Source organism: Nesoenas mayeri (genome assembly GCF_963082525.1).
Source record: "Nesoenas mayeri genome assembly, chromosome: 11".
In the NCBI taxonomy this organism is placed as follows: domain Eukaryota; kingdom Metazoa; phylum Chordata; class Aves; order Columbiformes; family Columbidae; genus Nesoenas; species Nesoenas mayeri.
The window spans coordinates 18,493,269-18,514,356 of NC_137563.1; the positions used below are offsets into that span (position 1 = coordinate 18,493,269).

At 39.8% G+C, this 21,088-nt stretch overlaps 1 protein-coding gene across 1 annotated transcript in view; it reads right to left on the minus strand.

Moving 5' to 3' along the window:
* The window catches only part of TMEM266 (transmembrane protein 266), a 95,928-nt gene that overhangs the window by 22,392 nt on the left and 52,448 nt on the right, over nt 1–21,088 (minus strand). Inside the window, exons 8-11 of the mRNA XM_080351339.1 lie at nt 18,971–19,044; nt 11,012–11,068; nt 9,104–9,242; nt 7,447–7,562 (exon numbers count right to left, since the gene is read on the minus strand). Of these exons, the coding sequence (XP_080207465.1) occupies nt 7,447–7,562; nt 9,104–9,242; nt 11,012–11,068; nt 18,971–19,044 (386 nt within the window). The remainder of the gene's footprint in view (nt 1–7,446; nt 7,563–9,103; nt 9,243–11,011; nt 11,069–18,970; nt 19,045–21,088) is intronic.

The window sequence follows — 21,088 nt, forward strand, 5'->3', positions numbered from 1 at the left end:
CACTTTTAAAGATCAGTAGTAGAGCAGTGACCAAGTCATGTCTAACTATAGAAAGTCTGAGAGGGAAAAGCAAATGAGGCGAGTAATAGGCTAAGGCATTTAAAATTTAGCATTGCTGGGCCTCCCATAGTTCCAGACCCGAAAAGCCATCAGGGAGCACGGTGCTACGCGAGCCACACTGCACCTGTCACTCCGCATTTACAACCCAGATTCAATTAGCACCTCAACGCTTGAAAACTGGTGTGTAACAGCATGTAGGCTAAATGAATCTGGTTCTGGCTCTTGCCTCTCAGATGCTGACTCAAATTTGCTGTCAGATTTTGGAATCTGTCAGTGGACAGTTTGTTCCACCACAGTCCACATCAGACACGGCGCAAAGCCCAGGCACACTGCAGAGCACCAGCAGCTCCTCCAAGCTGTGTGACTGGCTGGAGGGGAAACAACACAGAGTTTCTGCAGATTTTAGAAAGAAAAAAAAAAAAAAAAAGGAAAGAAAAAGGGATTCTAGTTCGCCACATCTGGAGACTATCTGCTATCCAGAGCATAATGGAAGGAACTACAATAACTGGAAAGCCCACTGCAAGATTTAAATCTGGAGAGGAAAAGGGTGGTTTAAGCTTTCCAGATGAAATTCAAATCACCTAATACAGGGATCTAACAAAGCCCATGGCTTTTTCTCTCTCTTGAAATCAGTGGACTGAGGTCTGGCAGCTGCCGACAGCTGGCTGCATGAAACGCTCACTGCTTCTAGCCAAAGGTGACAGTCAGAGGAGTCAGGTCAAATCAGCAAATGTCCAAATACAGCCCTTGTCCCTGATTCCTTCAATGAAACCTCCATGGCACATCCCAGATGGTGCGTTTTGTGTTAACTTCTCTCAGCTAAAGAAAACTACCTAAAAGTCAGCTGAACAATCGGATTTCTGCATCATAACCAATTTAACCAGCTTAAGCACTTACAAAGACTGACTGAACCTTGTAACAATCAAAATCTTGAAGGGAACCACCGCATTTTAGAGATGTGAAAAAAGGAAGCACACTAGGTGATCTGTCCTGCTACAGTGAACCTAGAGCAAAAATGGGGGAAGAGGCCAGACTTCCCAATGCCCACTCACATGTTCAAATCGATAAAGCAAGCATTTCCAAATATCCACTGATTACTGTCAATCTTTAACATTTCTATGTCCAGTCACCATCCAGTTTTTAATAGATGAGTTCATACATTTTATTGTTTAATACAGCTCTGCCAACAAGCTATGAACTACTCGGCCCAGCATGCTGGACCGAGCAGCAGTCTGCAACCACTGCTGGGATCACCAGGCTGGGCAACTACACTGTGTCCAAACAATCCTTTATGTCCCATTCATATGGGAAAAATTATTACTTTGGTTGAATCCCAACCACACAGAAACCGGAATCCGCAGAGAACATGACTACCACAGTTACTCAGGTGAACAGCTACTACTTGTGTGAATATCAAAAGCAGAAGGGGCTTTGCTGCCATCTCACGTTTGAAAGACAGAAATACATCGAAGCTTGTGCCTACAAGCAGCAGAGGAAGCACCTGCTCCCAAAGATGGCACAAACCTCACATTCTAGCAGAAACTGAAACTCAGACCTGATGTTTTGGCTCCTGCAACACTTCCTTCATGCCTGAGGATGAGAAGTGTATGCTGGACTTGCAACCTTTAAAGTGATATGTGAACCCTCTTTTATTGCTAGCTGCAAACACAATCCACATGCTTGTCTTATTTTCAGCTTGTAACACCAAACTAGTTCAGTTGGTCTAAAATCCAGAACTGAACGCAAGACTGTCAAGAACAGATAGGAGGATTGAATTCCTATGGCACAGTAAAGCAGCACAGTGCTCTGGACTTAAACATCATGAACAAGGCGAATAATAGCGCACAGAGATTTTCAGAAAGATAACAGCAGAAACTGATGTTATTGCCTACAAAACCAGGCAACTGCAGCTGGCTATCACCGGCTCTCCCTTCCGCTTTCCCATTACCTCAGATGCTCAGCTTCCAGGTCCCACTCGCATTTGCCCTGAAGTCTATCTAGTCATTAAAACAGGGGAAAGGTAGAATTAAATACTGTTGTGTGTGTAACTGTCATTTTTTTATTGACAGAGGGTATTCATTGTAATCATGGTAACATCCACTGTTACTAATGCAAAGTGATCCATATAACATGTTCCACAGAGATGCTGAACTGTAACTGTTACACAAAGCATAAGACAGAGCCAACCCCCAACTCAATATACTCCTTCCAAATGCAAATCCAAACTCTCCAAGTCTCTAGTATGTTCAAAAAGGGACTGGGTGGGATGAGAAAAATCACCATTTATCATAAGCATTAACGTAAGGAAATTAAACAAGACACAGAGGTTTTTTTTCTCACAAAAGGCATGCATCTGCTCAAGGGATCCATTCATTTATAATTGTTTCCAAATATTACTTGAAAATTGTCCCAAGATACTGTAGAAGCTGGAATACAGTTTTGGCCACCAAAGTAACCTACTAAAAACAAAGGCTAAACCTAAGAGAAGTGAGTGTTCCTCATGGGCGTAATTCAATGAGACACTGCGTGAGCAAATTATGTTGCAGGTGCTTATATCTACTCAACATTATTATTATATTGAACACAATTACATTATTATATTGAACACTGATCTCAGGCAGTTCTAATGTGTAAAAGAGTTAATGAGATTGCTCTGATTGCATGTCATGCAGTCCAGGACAGGTTAAATAAATCATTAAAAGGTATAAAATATAACAGTCATTTTAAGTAAAAAGTCTGGGCCAAGTTAAACACATGAAATTTCTATGTGCAGTAGGAGCTGATGTAGCTATCTGAATGTAGGCCTGGGCCTCTCTAACACAGAGTACCGCAGAAGGGCTGTACTGAGAAAACCAGTTCATATTCTTAGGTAGACCATCTTTCCTTCAGCCTGTAAGGAAAGATGCATATTACGCGTATAATGAGGAAATAAAGAAAAAAAAAAAGCATACAGACTTGTACAGATGCTTTGATTTGTTTAAACTAAGACTTACAGCTATCAGCTCTGTGTTAAGAACCATGTAAATCTTAGCAATATACAAATAAATTTAGCAATATTTTGGCAGGAATCAAATCCAAAAGAACTATGTGGCACACCTGTGGCCGACACTTCCTCACTCAAAGGATGCATTAAGTGATTATTTATAAGCAGGTAAAATGACAGAGACCTAGCCAGAGCTCTCAATAAGAACTCAGTTTACAGACCTGGTTTTATGAAATGTGCCACCCATTCTATCTGATATTATACACAACATGCATATAAGACTCAAGAAGGAACTTATCAGTCAATCATACAGTACTTCCGTCTAATGGTCTAGCAACAGACTATGACTGACATAGTTTCATAGAGATCAATGAACATTTTATCCAGAAGCTTACCCATGTCTAATGCAGGAGAAATAACTTTGCTCAATTCTATTAGTGCTGTCTGTACAGAATGCTCTGCCCTAAAACTCATCTGCCACTGGGATACAATCCAATGTTTATTTCCATTAGTTTAGCCATTGTTGGTAACAATAAAAATCAGGAGACAGTTGCAAACTAATGATTTATGGGCAGAATGAAACACGGGATGACCTTGGCTGCCTTCCATTTACCAAGAAATTGACTGGTAGTTAGAAATAAATTAAAATTATTGCAAAAGGATAACATAAGTTATTCCTCCGATAGGTAATTTTACCAGCTAAATAGCCCTGTCATTAAACTAGCAGCTGTTGTACAAATTATATTCCAAGATAAAAAAGAAATTATAGCTTTCATAGTTGTTGCAGCTTTGAGAATGATGAAAAACCCAGTTCTATAGGAGCTGACAGAAAAGGAGCTCTTGTAATAAGGCTGAATACATAGTCTTGGCTGGCCTGTACTCAGCTGAATGACTCTTACAAAAGTTAAGCAGAAAAGATCATGTAAGTAGATCTACTAACAGAAATGGAAATTCCTTTATGGGCGATTTTGAGGAAAAAAGTAATCTTCCCTGATTGGAATTTGCGTTGCTAATGAAACTTTGGAACTTTGCTTTGCAATTTGTTATTCTGATAAAACAATACTATCAGCAATAAACTCTGCTCATATTTTTGATAGTAATTGCAGTGAGACTTTTCTACCTTTTACTTCTACCCATTTTTAGAAATTCCTGTTACTGTGATTGCCCACGTTCCTCATGTTTTGCACAGTCCTGTACAGCTATCTCAGCCTTTTCAGTATTTTCTGCCTTGACTGCCCTCATGCTCCACTCCTTTTTAATGACTTATTTCTTGGCCAATGGAGAACAAATAAAACAGTAAACTATTCAAACAGTTTCAGTGGGGTACTATAGAGAACAAAGCGGTGGTCCGTGCAACTATAATTTATAAAATATATTCTGGTTTTCAGATGTATGGCTAGCCAAAAGCCAACATCTGGAAAAGGTTTGCATGTTTGCAAAAGTGTGTCTCCAATGTCATTCAGGAATGGAAATGTACTTTATAGACGTGATACCCTATCACTGGCCAAAAAAAAATACAACTGACAAAGGAAACAGAATTCAAAAAGTAAGATGAATGGAGGTTCCATCTTTCCTGCTTTCAGTTTTTTAAAGCAAGAACTCAATTTTTGCCTGTCAAGTATTAAGTACCAGCTTCAAAACAGAAAGGCATGGGACTTCTCAGAGAATTGGCCACCAATTATTTTTGGTTTAAATTCTGAACAAAACAGACTATTTTTTTCCCCAATTCCTCTTCAGAAATAATGGAAATTTTGTCTGAAACTTTCAAAATTTCATCTGCAGAAGATGCCAGACCTTAAGAATTTCAATCCAAATTGTATGACAAGTGGCAAAGCAGTAAGAAACTGAACATAGGATCTCAGAAAAGGAAGTGCTGGGAAATCTTGGTAATAGGAGTCTTTTCGGTCTCGCCTATAATTATTAAATCAATGCAAATCATCAGTGTGGTCATGAAGATGCAGCCACAGGATCAATCAGTATCTACATCCAGCGCTGGGATGAGACAAGCATGGTGGCTTGCCCACTCCTCCTCCTGTGTCTGGCACTGGTGTGCCCCAGCATGTCTCTGCAGCTCCCAGCCACCCCACCTCACCACACAGACAAGGCAAATTGGAATCCCTCCCTGTTGGCACTCCAGATTTGAGAACAGCCAGATTACAGCAGGCTACCCCTCACTAAAAAACACAGAGGTGCAGTCTTAAACTCCACAAACGAGTAATCCTTTAAAAAGGTCAGGAAAGATAATCAAATGAAAAAGCAAAAACCTGGCAGAATTTTAGACATTAAAAACCATTAAGAGACATTTTTCCCACCAGATACTGTACACAATGTTAATGTGAATATTATAATGCTGACAACTTGTTCTTGGCTGAATTATGAAGCTAATAATTTACAAAGGAAAGATGCAGTACTTGTGTGTTATGTTGCTAACTGTAGCAAATTAGTACATTTACCTCATATTATACAGCTGAGACATTTGTTTGGCAGGAAGTCAGGACAGTAAAATAAGGGGGATTAGCATGCTGTCATTTTTCTATAGTCCATATTTTTCCATAGCTGATGACACTTGAAAGCTAGGAGAGAACCTGCCCTGTTTGCACAGATTTACTCACCAATGCAGTATTTCTTTGTGCTTGATGGACAGCTATGCTGTAACCATCCGAGCTCAAATTAGGGCTACTATGCTCAGACATTTTGCAAGCCATGTCTGCAGATAAGGAGCACATGGACCAGAATGGGGAGTGGCAGAAGATGTTCCTGAACCCCACTTGGGATAATGAGCCCACTATTACTCAAGGAATAACACCATGAAAAATCGTTTAGAGATTGAGAGTGTTATCTGGCTGCATAATACATCTAAAAATGAATGTTTTCAAATTTACGATTGTCAAGAACTTTAGCCTAATAGCACAGTCTGACAGACAAGATACTACAATGGCACTCAAGAAATCATGGATTTGCCTAGTGCACTTGGTCAAAGGACAATCTCACCCCTGTAAAGTGGAGTACACACCATGTCCCTACTCGTTTCACAACCAGGACAGAAGCATGAATCATTTAATATCATTGTGTGAAGCTGTGATGAAGAGGACTGCAGTTTTGCCACTGAATATACTTAAATAGTTGGAAGCAACAAATTTTTAGCAAAAGTCAAGCCTAAGGTTTCAAAATTTGATATGGTTAACATGAGAGAGTCAAAAACAGTGTTATGAAATGACACACACTGTCAACAGGTCTTCCAAATTCATCACACAGACAAGGCAACCTAACACCACCAAGGGTTAAGTGCAGAATCCTAGGCTGAGATCCAGGAGAACTGGAACTAAATCTAAAAAGACATTTGGGGACCTAAGTCCTGATGGTTTCACAAATATTTTAGGTTTCACAGTAAAAGATGAGCACCTAAATCTCGGCTTCAGTTTATGCAGCTTTTGGGCAGTTGGTCTGTTCTGACACAAGTTGCCTCTCCTCCTGTCTGCTCAGGCTCTTCACCATTTTGACTGACTGAGCTGTTCAGACTTACAGGTCCCCCCATTTTGTATTTGAAAAGCACCTACCAGAAGTGGGGAGTGGGAGCTGAAGCCAGAAAATTCCAGGCTTTATTTGGACACCTCATAGTTACCCTTACAACTGAAACAAGAAGTCACCTGAGGGATCATTCTGTCATGGTTTGATGATCACATGAATACCCCACTTAGTCTGGGCCCCAACATACACCTCTGGTTTCTACTTTAAAGCAGGTTATTCAAGAACTCATTTGTATGGGACAAACTGCAGATACTGCTGGCTCATTGCCGGAACAGTGGTTTTACACCTTTTGCATGTAAATATATTAGTTTGAGATATTTTAAGCTTCACTTTCCCTTACCTCAACACTGAGTCACTGAACATTTGGGGGTCTGGGAAGAATCTCAAATCTTGACTTGCTTCCAGCAACTAGAAGCTTCTATTGCAACAATCTGAGTCTGCCAAAAGGGTCTCTGACTGACCTACAGGGAAGCCACCTTCTGCATTTAAAGCAGGGCGGTTCATTAGCTTTTCCTGGGAATACAGCTGCAGTCTCCAACAATGGCAATGACTTTTGCACGTTCTTAATATTATTTCAAGCTATCTGTACTCAGTCAATAAATTACATACTGGAAGCTTTCTTTTTCTATTACCCACATTCATATTCCTCACCTTAAAAAACACAAGCACAGCAGCAGAGGGAGACAAGCGCTGTTTGACAAAGAGCATGCTGACAATATCCCAGCTGCAGCTAATACGTCCTTAACACTGAGACCTGTCACCTTACAACAGAAGTCCTAGTGACACTTCTCAAACCTTAGCTTGCAGCAAAGTACATGAACTGTTTGATTTGCCATGACCAGCTATGCATAGATAAAGACATAACTGAACTTTACCCCTTGTTCTTGGCAGATCTGGGTTAGTCTTTCCAGCTGCTCATCTTGAATAACCTTTGCCTTCTCATATTGCTGAATCATCATCTCCATCTCCAGTTTCACGGGGAGGACATAGGCTGGAAAACACAAATAAGCACTTAGAGTAACTCAACTGTGATTTGGGTTTATTTGGGGTGTGTTGTTTTTGTTTTTTAAATCAGAGGGAAAACCTTTACAGGCCAAAGAATGCCACCCCTTTCACTTGCATATAGAGAACTAGAGTATGTCTTATAGAAATAGCACTAGAGTATTTCTTCTGGGGGAGGATTTCTAATGTGAAGTGCACACCATCAGCAGGGTCTAGATCTTGTTTGGTCAGATCTGCATTTGCCTGGCTGAGCAGAAATGCATCCTGCATGCTCTTCCTTCCTTCTCCTGCACTCATGCAGATCTTTTCCAGTGTTTACCACAGATTTCCTGAATCGCTGGGTAGGAGGATTTTTTGCTTAGAGTCAGGCCCATCCCCTCTAAACCTGAACAGCAGGACTCTCTTAGGAAAAAAACTATTACAGAGCCCTAGGCATTTAATTCCTAGACTTGTGGTAAGAAGTAAGTCCTTAATGGAAATAGCAGACTATGAAGGATATTTTAAAAAACAAAAAGGCATTTATCTTCTTTTGCTTTTCAAGCCATATCCCAGTTTTCAATAGGTCTTCTGAATGCCTTTGGATTTTGTTCCTGTCATAACTACGGCAAACTCAGACGGATCATCAAAGCTGTTCAATGCATACTGCATTTCTTAGTGTTTCCTGAGGCTACACAAGATCCTGAACTTTTCTTGTACACTACAACCTTTCCTCAAGTCCAAAAAGTTTCAAGGCTCCTGGGCATCTAAACACAAAATAAGAACTCGACTCTGATCTTTCACTTGTGAGCAAAGTGACTCTTCATTTATTCCTTTTCCACTTCTTTTCCCTGTAACCTGAAATCCCTGAAACCACTGAACACAAAGTAGCCTACACTAAAGTCTTTACTTCCAGGCACAGTCACAAGTTCTGCTCTCTGCAACCTTAACTTGCTGGGCCTTTCTTATCTCCCCCGGTGCTTCCTCACAGAGGGCTGTGCAAAACCGTACCGAGACACACTTCATTATTATGCTGCACAGCACACCAGCATTGCAGAGAGCACCTTCAGCACAGAACGCCCATGGTAAGAAAAGGCTCCTGGAATCTGACATAAAAATTGTATTACAGAGAAGAACTTGGAAAAGAAAGCTCCAAGACAGAGGTAGCTGTATGGGAATAGGAAGGATGCAGCACATATCAGAAAAGGCAATTGGAAGCAATTAGTTTGCAGAATCAAGAATTACATCTGGTGGCAAAAGACAGGAAGCAGGTCAGAGCACTTACTTTACCGGATAGGGCATGTGGAGGTGCCTAACAGAAAAACAAACCAATTAATTATAAAGGCTTATAGACAACAAAAGATGGAGCCATGAACTTGAGACCTACTCCTCCAGGGTACTCATAACCCTCTTCCGTTTGGTGCTTTTAAGATGTAAGTGGAAGGAGAAAAAATATAAGCAGTGGTGGCAAGCAATATTTTAATTTTTTTTTAAATCTCTTTTTTTCCCAGCCTGTCAGTTAATTCTTGAGTCACAAACTGAATCACCACTCACCATCAATGATCCTCTTCACTCTCCATATTCGTAGTGTGATAATAAGGCTGATAGCATCCCATGGGCTGCTGGGGCCATTAGCCACTGTTGAGGCCACCATTGGTGCCAAGGACAAGATTATGACAGCACCATCAAACACCTAGAGAGAAAGCAGTTTTTTCAAACCTTTCCGAAAGATCATAACCCTGACATTCCTGCTTGAAGTCTTGAAGGGCTCCCACTTTGCTCAAAAAAATGCTATTATGATACATATTTGAAAGGGATATGAGGTGGCCAAACCCCAGAAAGGCTGCATCCTTTTTAGCTAGTACAACAGAATTCCTTAGTGCATTTTATGAGGTGAGGGGAGATAAGCTGTGGTGAGAGGGCAGGGAGACAGAAAGGTATTTGGAAATACTGGCCAAAATCCCCAAGTAGAGTGACAGCTTAAATGCTGTTATAGCCAAAGACTTTTATTATCATTGGTATTTATTACTTCTTACTTGGCATAATGTCATTCCAAAAAAGCATACAGTCCCTGCCCATAGATCTTACTGTCTAAATGAAGAGATCAAGAAGATAAGTAGAAAAAGACGGAGGAAAGAGGCTTGATGGCTCTTGGCCACATCCTGACTACACAACCTGTGTGGCAACGTCTGAGCAGCAGGACAGAAAGACCCTCTGCTCTCACCTTTATTGCACAGCTGGGTTTTCAAGGATTTTGACAACCGGGACTCCTCAGAATGATTTGTATGACATTAGTTGCATTGGGATTAGGTTAGAAAAGGCAATTGTGCCAAGTATTAGCCAGAAATGCATGAGTAAATACATTTCAGATCAAACCGGTAATAATGTTACGCCCATCCTATACTCGCCTAGCAGGGTAGAAGAGAATACCACGTTCTCATTCCTACTGAGACCCTTCCCAGCTGCCAAAGACCACTGATTAATGGCTTGCAGAAGGAGGGAGGACATAGATTTCATAAGCAGCACACATTCAGAATTGTGCATAACAATTCAGTGTATTGAAAAGAAACACTTCTTACTGCAACCATTTGACGGACAGTGAACAATATCACTCCATTCCAAACGACCAAAATAAATTATCAGAAACTGCACCTAGCCTCAATAATAAGAGTCTCTAGAACAACAATTTAAGTTTCATTTCAGTTTTTTTAGCAAAACAAGTGAAAACGTTTCAAACTTACAAAAATGTGCAAGCATCTAGACTCATTTAAACTCTGAGAAAAGCCAGATTTTCTACTGGTACATCCTATGTAGTATTAGTTTATCAGACAGTATCAAGAAAAAGCTTTTAATATTCTTGATCTCCAGATTTCCACTTAAACTGAGAGTACGTGTTACTTATAACATATGCATTTCCTTATCTGCCTCTGCAACAGCACACACTTCCCACTTCATTTGTGATTTAAGGTACAAATTACAGCATTTATCATAATTTAACTTAATTTAAAATAATTTCACAATAAAATTGGGGGCTTTGCCAAACCAGTATTTTCTATCAGAAAACTACACACAATTTTCCAACCAGTTCTAATTTCAGCTTGATTATGGGAATGGGGTTACGCACGTCACATGACAGTTTTCACTCATATTGCTCACTATCTCAGGGTAGCAGTTTAAACAGTTAGATTAGCACAGCTCTAACGACAAAATAAATAGACACATACCCCACAATGTCTCCCTTAATAAAATATTTCCAAATATCACAGTCTTCTGAGTCTCTCCCAGAAAAAGGGACTGTTTCATACAGGTATGCATACATGCATCTAATGAGAATAATGTGCATATTTATCTAAGTTAAAAGACATTGTATTGCATCAGGTCTATAACAAACCCACCCAAAGCAGTTCTTAATATTCTTACTGTGGCTGCCTGGAAAACAGTACAGAGAGTAATAGTGCTTACCTCTATTTTGTTTTCAATGTAATCCCATATGCCCAGGACCACAATCCTCAAAATAGTCTAGTAAAACAGATTAGGGAAAAAAAGAGAAGGTGGATGTTACTGTAATTTTAGATAAATATTTAGTCCTTTATCTATTCAGGGGATCATTTTTTGTTTTATTTAAAGCATTATGCATTTCTTCTGAAATATGAGGATCTATAAATAGCTACATTTCTGTATTATGAAAGCAGGTATTACTTTCCAGCCACTATATTGACTCAGTGAAACTTCCATAAACATGTTCCTAGTTCAAATGTTCATCAGTCTTTCCATCCTTCTGAAATTTCTCTTTTAGACTTGTGAGATTTAGATTGCCAGTCCTCACCACCCCTGTGACCCAAGCCTATGTAAGATCCACCATGGGGATCTCAGTTGCAATGAGGGAAGAATCTCTTTTGTCACCATCTTTGACACGCTAGTGCTTACTATTTTCTAAGGAAAGAAGCACTGATCTCTCTTGGTGCCTAAAGATACTGACATCTCATCAATATTAAGAGCAGAGATTCTTATTCTCCGTGTCTGGAGTACAAGGGTGTTGTTTTATTATAAAATCCCAGGAAATTACAGGGTAAGGTAGAAAAATATCTTTGTGATCCTCTTCTACTAAGCAAAACGGCTATAAGTAGCATCGGTAGCTAGAAAAGAGGAATAAAGAAAGAACACAGAATGAACCAATGGTGAATTCCCATTAAAAAAAATCCAATGGTATCTTTCCTAATTGTTAACCTGGGTTTCGGAAGATGCAATTAAAAAAAAAAAAAAATCAATCAGGCAACTAATGATTAAAACTGAATTCACATAAAAGCATAACTGGTAGGGATGTTTTCTGTCAGTAGCAACATCAAAGTCAGATTTTCACAGACTACAAACATGAAGAGTCTAACTGCCGCTGTGTGACTTGCAAAGAAGGTAAAAATGCTACTTTCTCCATTAAAGAACAGCACTAATGACAGAGCTCAGCAGGCCTGTGTGTGAGGGGTGACCATGCCAAGAACTGTGCAGAAAAAAAGTGACTCTGATGAATAGATGTATCTCCTCTTCATTACAAATACAAATATATATGAAATCCCAACCAGCTCTGAATTTATGCCAAACATACCAGCACTAGTTGCAGAACAACATTGGATTTTCCAATACTGTTCCTATGCATGGTTCTGCCAAACTCCATGAGCCCAATTGCCTCACTTGGCCCAGGATGACTGTGCTGATCCCTATTTTGGCACTCCAAACCTGGATAACAGCACTTAATCCTGTTTTGCAGAGGGAGACATTGCTGTGGGAGATACGGTACTTTCAGAACCCAGCCTCAAACCATCAATGAGCAGAAATGTGAAGCAGCCAATGTCTCCTCAGAAATGGCATGTGTGAAGCACTGGTCAAGTCTGGCTGGCAAAGGGAGTTGCTAGCCAGAACACAAAAAGACACCGAGAACATCTAATGCTGCTTGTCTGCACTCCTAAAAAGAACATTTTACTTTCAAACCATTTTACAGATGCAGCACAGGAATGTGGTTATTCACAGCAATTTCCTTATTAACCTATATGCCTGAAGTTGATATGTGGAGGAAAACATGGACAACAGCAGCTCCTTACATCCCTTATCGACTCCAAATTCACCAGCATAATGTGATGTGATCTAAGTGCTAGGTGTAAGTACACACATGCTGTACAACCAAGGCACTCCTGCAGCCCCAACTCAGGCCCTGAGCAGATCCTTCCAGACAAAAGCATCCCAGCTCCTCCGCAAGCACCTCCTTCCCTCCTCATTCAGAAGCTGCAAAATGCTAAGCACAAGTTACTCACAAGCCCATAGGTTCAGCTACATAAGTTAAACTGAGGTCTACCACAGCAAGTTCCACAGCAGGCAGCCAGAGAGAAATATCTGAGGAAAAGCAAGTGCCTTCTTTAAAGCCTGGGATGCTATCCCTTCCTACAGCAACCCTGCTGACAGCAGAGAGAAACCTGCTTCATTCTCTTCTGTGCTTAGGCAGCATTCATGAAGTGCTAGGTCAATGAGCAACTAACTAAAGGACAGTTGAACACTCAACACATTTACAGTAACTGATGGTGAAAATCTTCCTTTGGACAGGTGTGTACAAGGGTATTTTTGCTGAAATAATAAGGTATATCTGCACAAAGAAAACAGAAACACTGTCTCACAACCCTAAATATAGTTTAATATGGCGTTGTTGAGGGAACATTTAAAAGGATTTTCCTTTCTGCCTTTTTAATTTCTCACTGCAGTGTTTAAATCAGAATGTGCTACTGTCACATTAATGGGTTTGAGCAGTTCCAAGGGCTGGAAGCTAGCACAAATGTTTTTATTTTCAGTCTGCTGGTGTGAATCAGCACAAGTCAGCAGTGACTGGAAGTCTACTCAGCAGACACTCAATGCAGCAATGGTTGGGGGTGCTACATCTACAGGATAGGTCTCCTCACAAAACACACATTGACGATCAGTACCTTTCTCTCAGCTAATGCAGACATACTATAAGAAGGGACAGCGTGAGGGCGGGACAAACCCAGTTCCCCATCTGAGAGACGCACTCTTCAGAACAAACTGGGCACAACTGAGGGTGAAGCTTTAAGAACATGTATTCTGTAAGGAAGATCCTACAGCTATGCACCCGCATTATCCATCACTCTTAACAAACAACCCCACATCACCACTGAAGTGACAAAGCCATGGAAGGCCGCTTCTCCTTGGTGCCCTGGGGCACCTCAAGAAAGCACCATGGGTGAGACACAGGTGCCACACACGTACTGCCTGCCGGCCAGTCTTCACTGGCGGCAACTCCAAACTCAGGTTGGCTTCCTCTGCTTTCCCTGCATTTGTACAAAGCACGAGATGACATCCACTGCTGCTGCCATAACTCTTACCCAGCCAAGTCAGAACCAAGCACATTTGGACTTCACTGGGCAAATCTCCCTGACTGTTCAATATAATAAATACTTCGACTGAAATGAAAGCATTGGTGTTACTTATAAACAACATTTTAGTACTTTTCCTAAGCAATCAAAAATATCTTTCAAACATAGAATCACAGAATAGTTTGGGTTGGAAGGGACAAATACATATTGCATTTGATTGTGTACTTTCTCTGTACAGAACTTAAAAAATGAGAATCTGTAGCAGAATCTGAAAAACAGCCAGACAAACTAATAATACAGGAAGCTTCCTATAAACTGTACATGGACCAAACTGAAAAATGCATATGAATTAAAACAGTATTTCAACTGTACAATTCATCACAGACAAAGCATAAATATTAGTCATGACTGCCACTGATAGACACAAGAATCTACAAGAAATAGGGAAAAAATGCAGCAGCACTGCTGTTTCCTACTGATGTGCAGGCATCTTTCAGCACTGTAGCAAATGCACACACACAGTTCTGCATTACACTATAGGCATTCTGCATTTTTGGACACATAGATTTGAAAGCAAACAGTAAATATCAGTGTGAGTATTTTTCTGTTAAAGGCCACTTTGTACTTGAAAAAGAATGCTTTAACATTTCTTGATTATCAATCTTTCTAATTAGAAAGTCCTTTACAACAATTTTTTTCCTAGTTATATCAGAAATACATTTTTTGTTTTCTGAGAAAAGCTAAATTATTATGTGAAAGTCTGTCTGGTGCACCAATAAAAGGTAAATGACTGAACACTTCTGTTAACTTCTGTTAACTTACTTCTGTTAATTTGGAGTAAATCCAGATAAAAGTAAAATTTTAAACCGTTTTTTCAGACAGAAATGTAATTTTGAAGTTGACAGTGTTCCTTGGTGAGACACAGTTGTTTGTACAACATTAACTGTCTGCAGTGAAGTTTATGAAGAACTGTGTGATGCAGCAGGTTTCTGTCTAATTGTGCAGGGAAACCTGGCCAAGTCCTTAGCTGAGCCAGCCCTGTGGATTCCTACAATCTGCATGAGCTAGCTACATTAGTCAGCTGGCTGCAATGGACATTACGGAATTTTAAATACTTTTTTGCTTGCACAGTTACTAGACAATTTACTACTCAGTGACTCACTGTGTCAAATTCATCTGGAGCCTAAAGAAATCAAAAGGAGGCAGCACAGGAGGTAAAACTGGTGCCACACGTTTAGCGAACAGCAAAGGAGAGCAACCCTGCATTTCAAGATGGGGTCTTTTGGATATATCTCGTAAGACTAAACAACTGTCATTTATAACCTCTCTGGTTTGAGTCACTCCACAGAGGCCTTAGCTCATTCACTGCTTACCGGAAATTTTTTTTGGCATCTTCTGGTGTGCCTGTCCTGAGATACTGCATTAGCTGTTCTAGTGCCTACTGTCCCCAGGTCACCAGACAGAGAAGGAACATGTCAGCATCTCTGAACTGAGATGTTCTACTGTTTCCAGTGCAGAGACATCTTCCTCACATGGGTTCTCATCAATCAAGGCTCTGAAAGGAAACTGCCAGACTTACTCTACTTGAGAACTCATTTCTTGGACATGGATGCAGGAGAAAGTTGCAATTCCATGACTGTCTAACTTTAAGCACACCAGAAGACTTGGTTACTCTGAGGGAAACAAGAGCTGAAAGCTAGCAGAATGCCTGAGTGTTTGGCTGACTGAAGCATATACAGCACAATCCAAATAACTAATATCAAAGAACTCTATTCTTGCACGCAGTCTCATCAATCTTGGTTGAAAAGTGGAACTGAACAGCCACAGAATCAAATGTGATAAGCCTATTAAAATAGAAGCAGACTCCAATCCACTTACCAAACCACTGTGACATTCCCCATCTTCCTTTACTCAGACAGTTATTACCAAGGCTGAATTTGCCCTCTTGACGGGGTGTAACCCCAGCCTTGCCTTGCTGTTGGTACTGGTGTTTCACCCCCAGTGTCTTTCTCTTCTGTCTTAACATCTGGGTAACACTTGGTGCACAGACAAATCACAGTTATGTTTGTAAACAGAGACAAACACACACTATCATCACCGCTAGTAAATCCTGCTCAAATACTTGGAAAAAAGCAAAAAGAGCTGATGTGCACTTGACTTGAATAAGGATATTTTAGTGTTGGAAAGTCACAGGCAGTGACAAACACTATAAAATTAACAGAGTGCAATAAATTCCTTTAAGGCTTGTGGCTATAGCATAAGCATAGAGGGAGCAAGAATATGCTGTGAGAGTCTCTATTTAATTTTGTTGGCAGCTGTTCTACTGGCATTTGCCAGCTGCTGGCATGTTTGTGCCCTTCATTTTAGCCAAGCAGAAAACCAGTGCCTGTTTAACTCCAACATGATAGGACTGTAATTACTTGCAATGCCTTTATAGCACCAGCTTTTAATCAATCATATTTTTCCAAAACACTCAGGTTTTGTGCTGAAAGTTTTCTGGTTTTTAACAAGTCTTTTACAACTTGGTATTATTTGTTCCCTAAGTCTAAGTTGAGGCCTTTCTGAAGAATTGTGTAAATTGCGTATCCACACTTACAACTAAAGGGAACCAAACTACAGAATAAACAATAAACATCCAAAGTGAGGACATGGTACCTGTTGTGGAAACAACCCTTTCTGAATACCAGAAACTCCGAATCCTTGCTTTGAGGACAAAGGCGCTGACTCAAGGACTAATCAACTCCCAGCAGTTGCCTATTATATCCAAGAAAAGTAATTAAACCTGCTCATCTCTGGAAAATCATCCTGGCATGAATAGTCACAGACAGCAAAATCTCACTGTAACATACTATCTTCTCAACAAATAATTCCAAACAAAGACAGCTGACTGGTATTGTGAATCAAAGCGCAAAAAAGTCTCCTGAAAGCACCAAAAGAATAAATAAAATTAAGATAGATGGAAAAAAATAACATGATCTGCAACTTCTTCAGTATTTCATAACCTCTGAAAAAAATCAAAGTTTTTTATTTGGATAACAAAAAATGAGACCCTCTGTTTTTCCTCTCACGAGACACATTTCAACACAAGCAGATGTGCTGTTGCTCATTAAACCAACTCGTCACGAGGACAACCTCAGCAAATCCAGTAGGAAAGGTCCTCCTGCATTCCCCTCCAGATCCGTGGTCTTTGAAGCACATCCAGTTGCTCTGTGGAACCACTTCTGTTGCTTTAATCCAGTCAAGGGGTCTGAGCTGCCAAATGAACCAAAATCCAAAAATTTACCCTCCTTGGTACACCTTACATGGGTGACTTGTGGCCTTGTTTTTCTTTGGTGCAGATTCAAACCATAATCAAATAGGTGAAGGAAGATACTTCAGAAGACAGAAACAATGTGAGTGGTAAGAGGTTTGTAATAAAAGAGAACAGCAAGGAGATAAAGAAAAGTAGTTCCAAATACCTAATACAAAGAGGAGGAAAAAAGCCAACACAGATCCAACATGAGGACAGTTGAGTCAACACAACCAGTTTTGCTTCTCTGAACTATTTCTGCTGTTGTTTTCCTGCAAAACAACAATGACTTTCCAATGACTTCTGAACCAGCTCATCTACTTACGTGGGCACTCTGTCTCCGCAGAACTGCAACAAGTAATTTCTTCCTTGAGACAGATGAGTACCAGCCTTGAGGATCTGTATGCACTGCCACAACAAACTACCCAACAACTGCCTGTGCAAGAACTGAACTTGAGACCACACCCCAGCGGAAGAGAACTAAGGACCACAGGAGAAGTTTTTTGTGAAACAAGCTCCACAAAGTGATGAAGATCAGGCGAGGGTGCAAGTGCAGCCATGTCACAGCATCAGAGTAACAAGCTGATCCTGTTGAGAAGCTCCAGGGTACTAATCCCCACTGAAGAAAGATTCTGGGGGAGAGGGGAAAGTATTTCTTTACAGGGAATGGACTCCATCTAGCAAACCCAAGTCTTCAAAAATTAGGATGTGCAATTCACAAAGGAAAGACTCTGAAAATTTTTTAATTGTTTAGAGATATTTTTCAGTCAGTTTACATGTATCCTACAACCCACAATCACCGTCAAAGGATGAGGATAGTAATCGTATCTCTTTGTGCAAGTGCAGCACCAGGAGGCTAAGATGTAAAAGCAGTCTTGAGACCCCTGCCTGTTCTCAAGGAATCCTTTCGGAAAGTAAACACTGACAGCCTGGCAACACCAGACTGCTACGCATACAAATACAAAATAGAAATACAAAGTATTATACATAAATAAGTGTATTTCATTAATAGAACCATGGAAATAAGCAGTGGTATCATATAGTAAATATGACTTCAACACAAATATAGCCTTAAAAATATTTTGGGGTATTTCAAGAGTAGCCTAGATGTCTCAATACCAATGACTTCTTTTTGGAATAAAGTTCAAAACTGTAACAGATTATCCCAATTTGGTCATTTGTTTTATCATGACTACAGCTTTTTCCAATGCATACATTCATACCAAGTTTTGCAAAGAAATTCACCATTTGTTTCATTCTCTTAGTATGTCTATATGCAGCAACTTAGAACATCTAAACTACCTACCTAAATTGTGAGATAAGGTATTCTTGAAACAGATCTTTTTGCAAAAAACCTCTGTGGACCTTTATTCCTGAATATTATATCTTATTCTTATACCCAGTGGCACTGATAAGGTTTCTGTGAAAACAAATGGACAAAACTAGTCCTGCCCTGTGCCTGTAGTGATTCAGAGATGAGTATTTCTTTTTGTAGTTTCCCAGTTATAATTTGTTAGACAGTATCTTCCATGTTTCCTTGCCAATTATAGGCAGTTGGCAAACAGCACTAATCTAAAGAAGATTTTTTGGTTTGCTGAGTAGGAATGGCAATTATTAATCTTTTTCCTTTTTACTTACTTTTTTTTTTTTTTAAAGTACACTGTCCTATATTTATTCACTGTCAAATTCTTGCTAATCCCAGTGAAAGTTTAAAAATACTTTGCAGTTCTGTATGTGGTGAGAGACTTTGATTATACATACCTCTGAAAAGAAAACAGACAGGATGACTAGGCTGATCCAGTGAATTACTCCTGCAAACTGTGAAGCACTTGAAACTGCAATTAACACAATACAATGAAACATCATTACAGTAGCAGAATGCAACTTATATTTAATATAATTAGTACTGCTACAACTTACATATGGGTAAAGCTTGCTTTCTTAAATTTTGTGATGAAACTACCAGAAAGAGGATGACTGCAATGGGAGATGGAAGCCCAAGGCCTGTGAGCTGCTCACCCTAATTCAGGCCAGCGTGTCTGCAGCCACAGCAGCTGCTCACTGGTGCTGGTACAGGTCAGGCTGCTGGGAAGCAATGACATGCACTGTTCAGGGTTTTGATGCTTCATGCTCCCACTCCACACACTGCTTTAATACAAGATGTGTGATTAAATCCTGTATACCTAAAAATCCAGAGTTAGAATTCTGTAAGGAAACGGAATGCTCTACTATGCCCACATCATTCCTTGTATTTGGTCTGTGACAATTCAGCTCAGAAGATCATAATAGTCTTGAACAGGTACTTAAAAACTAGTGCTAAAACTGGACCTCCAAATGTATTTCTATCATCTAAAGAAATAACTTATGTAGGCAGACTTTTGTATAGCTCTCTGGATGTGGCATGACTAGTCATGACTGGCTCAGGATCCCATTCCTCTCAGAGCCAAGTTTAACTCTAGGAAAACCACAGTGAGAGAAGCAACAGAAAGAACCAATGTCATTGTTAATAAGATAATATCTTAATATATTAATTTTAAGCAGTTTGTGAAATATCAACAATTCTAATCTGTACGACAAATATAATGTGACTATTTTTGTACAGTCTGTTTCAGGAAACGTGGCTGTCATATGGACAGCTTTGTCTTTAAGCAAGTTTCTATGAAAACACTCAATAAAGTTACAGTAAATGAAATAAAATTCCAGTTTAAAGTAATTGCTTAAGACACAATCTCATTTGTAAGCTCTCTTTTTCAGAAAGTGACCAATAAAATCACTAACATTCACTTCATTTCAAACTCCTCCATGAAAAGAAGTCTGTAAAGAGTAAGTTATAATGGTAATTTATCAAAATTCAGGATTCTGCACACATATAGGTATTCCTTATGCATGCGGATTGTTGAGGTAGTTATTTCATTTTCAAAGTGAACAAAAGTCCTTTCAGGAACCAACTAGCAGGAACACTCAGGAAAACCTATCTGGATTCATTAGAAGCATGATTCTCCAGAGTCCTGAAGCCTTGCACGGACACTTGCTGGCATTAAATCAGGCTTTCATTTGATTCAATTTACTTTGCTTGTAAGTAAAATGAAATAAACTCAGACAATGAGCATGCTGCAAGACTACAGACGAAGCTCTATGATATGGGTTGTCTGTATGGGCTTAAATTAATCTCTTGAAATCTGGAGGATTCTTTAATAAGTAACTTCAACTGAAATTCTGTGATCAAAGTTCCCTTCATTGCTGACAAAACAAGGCAGAAAGCTGAAAGGGTCCAGCACCTGACAACTACTCTGATGGTCACATGCTCTCAAATTTGGAATAAAGGAATGAAGAGAAAGAAATCTCTCTCTACTTCAGGGTATTTTCAAGTTAACTGTCCTCAGAGCAGACAGATTAAAATAGTCTGTGCGGTCTCGCAGTTTCAAAGAATTACTGTGTAATAACAAAGTTTAAGGCAATCAATGACTGTGTGCATAGAGATGCAAGACTGTAGTGGAATTAACTAAGTCCTAAGAACATAGATAACATGCACTAAATGAAGTATCTTATTTTAAAATTAAAACTGATTAAAATGGGAAGGGGAGAGAAGTAATGAAGTATATAAAGCAAGCTGTTAGTGTGGGTGCCACTGGAACAGTGTCTCACAGCTGAGGCTCACCTGGGGCAGAGGAACTGCTTAACGATGAAACAACTGGGCAAAATATATTCATCTTTCTCAAGATACTCTCTTTTTAGGGTCGCATAGAGCACACGGAATGGGATCTATTTGTAAGCTATTTTTCCAACAGCTGTCGATTGACACACAAGGCTCCAGCTGCCCCTTAGTGGACAAAAAAGAGATAGCAGCCACGAATCTGGGAAGAAAATCAATTTCTGACG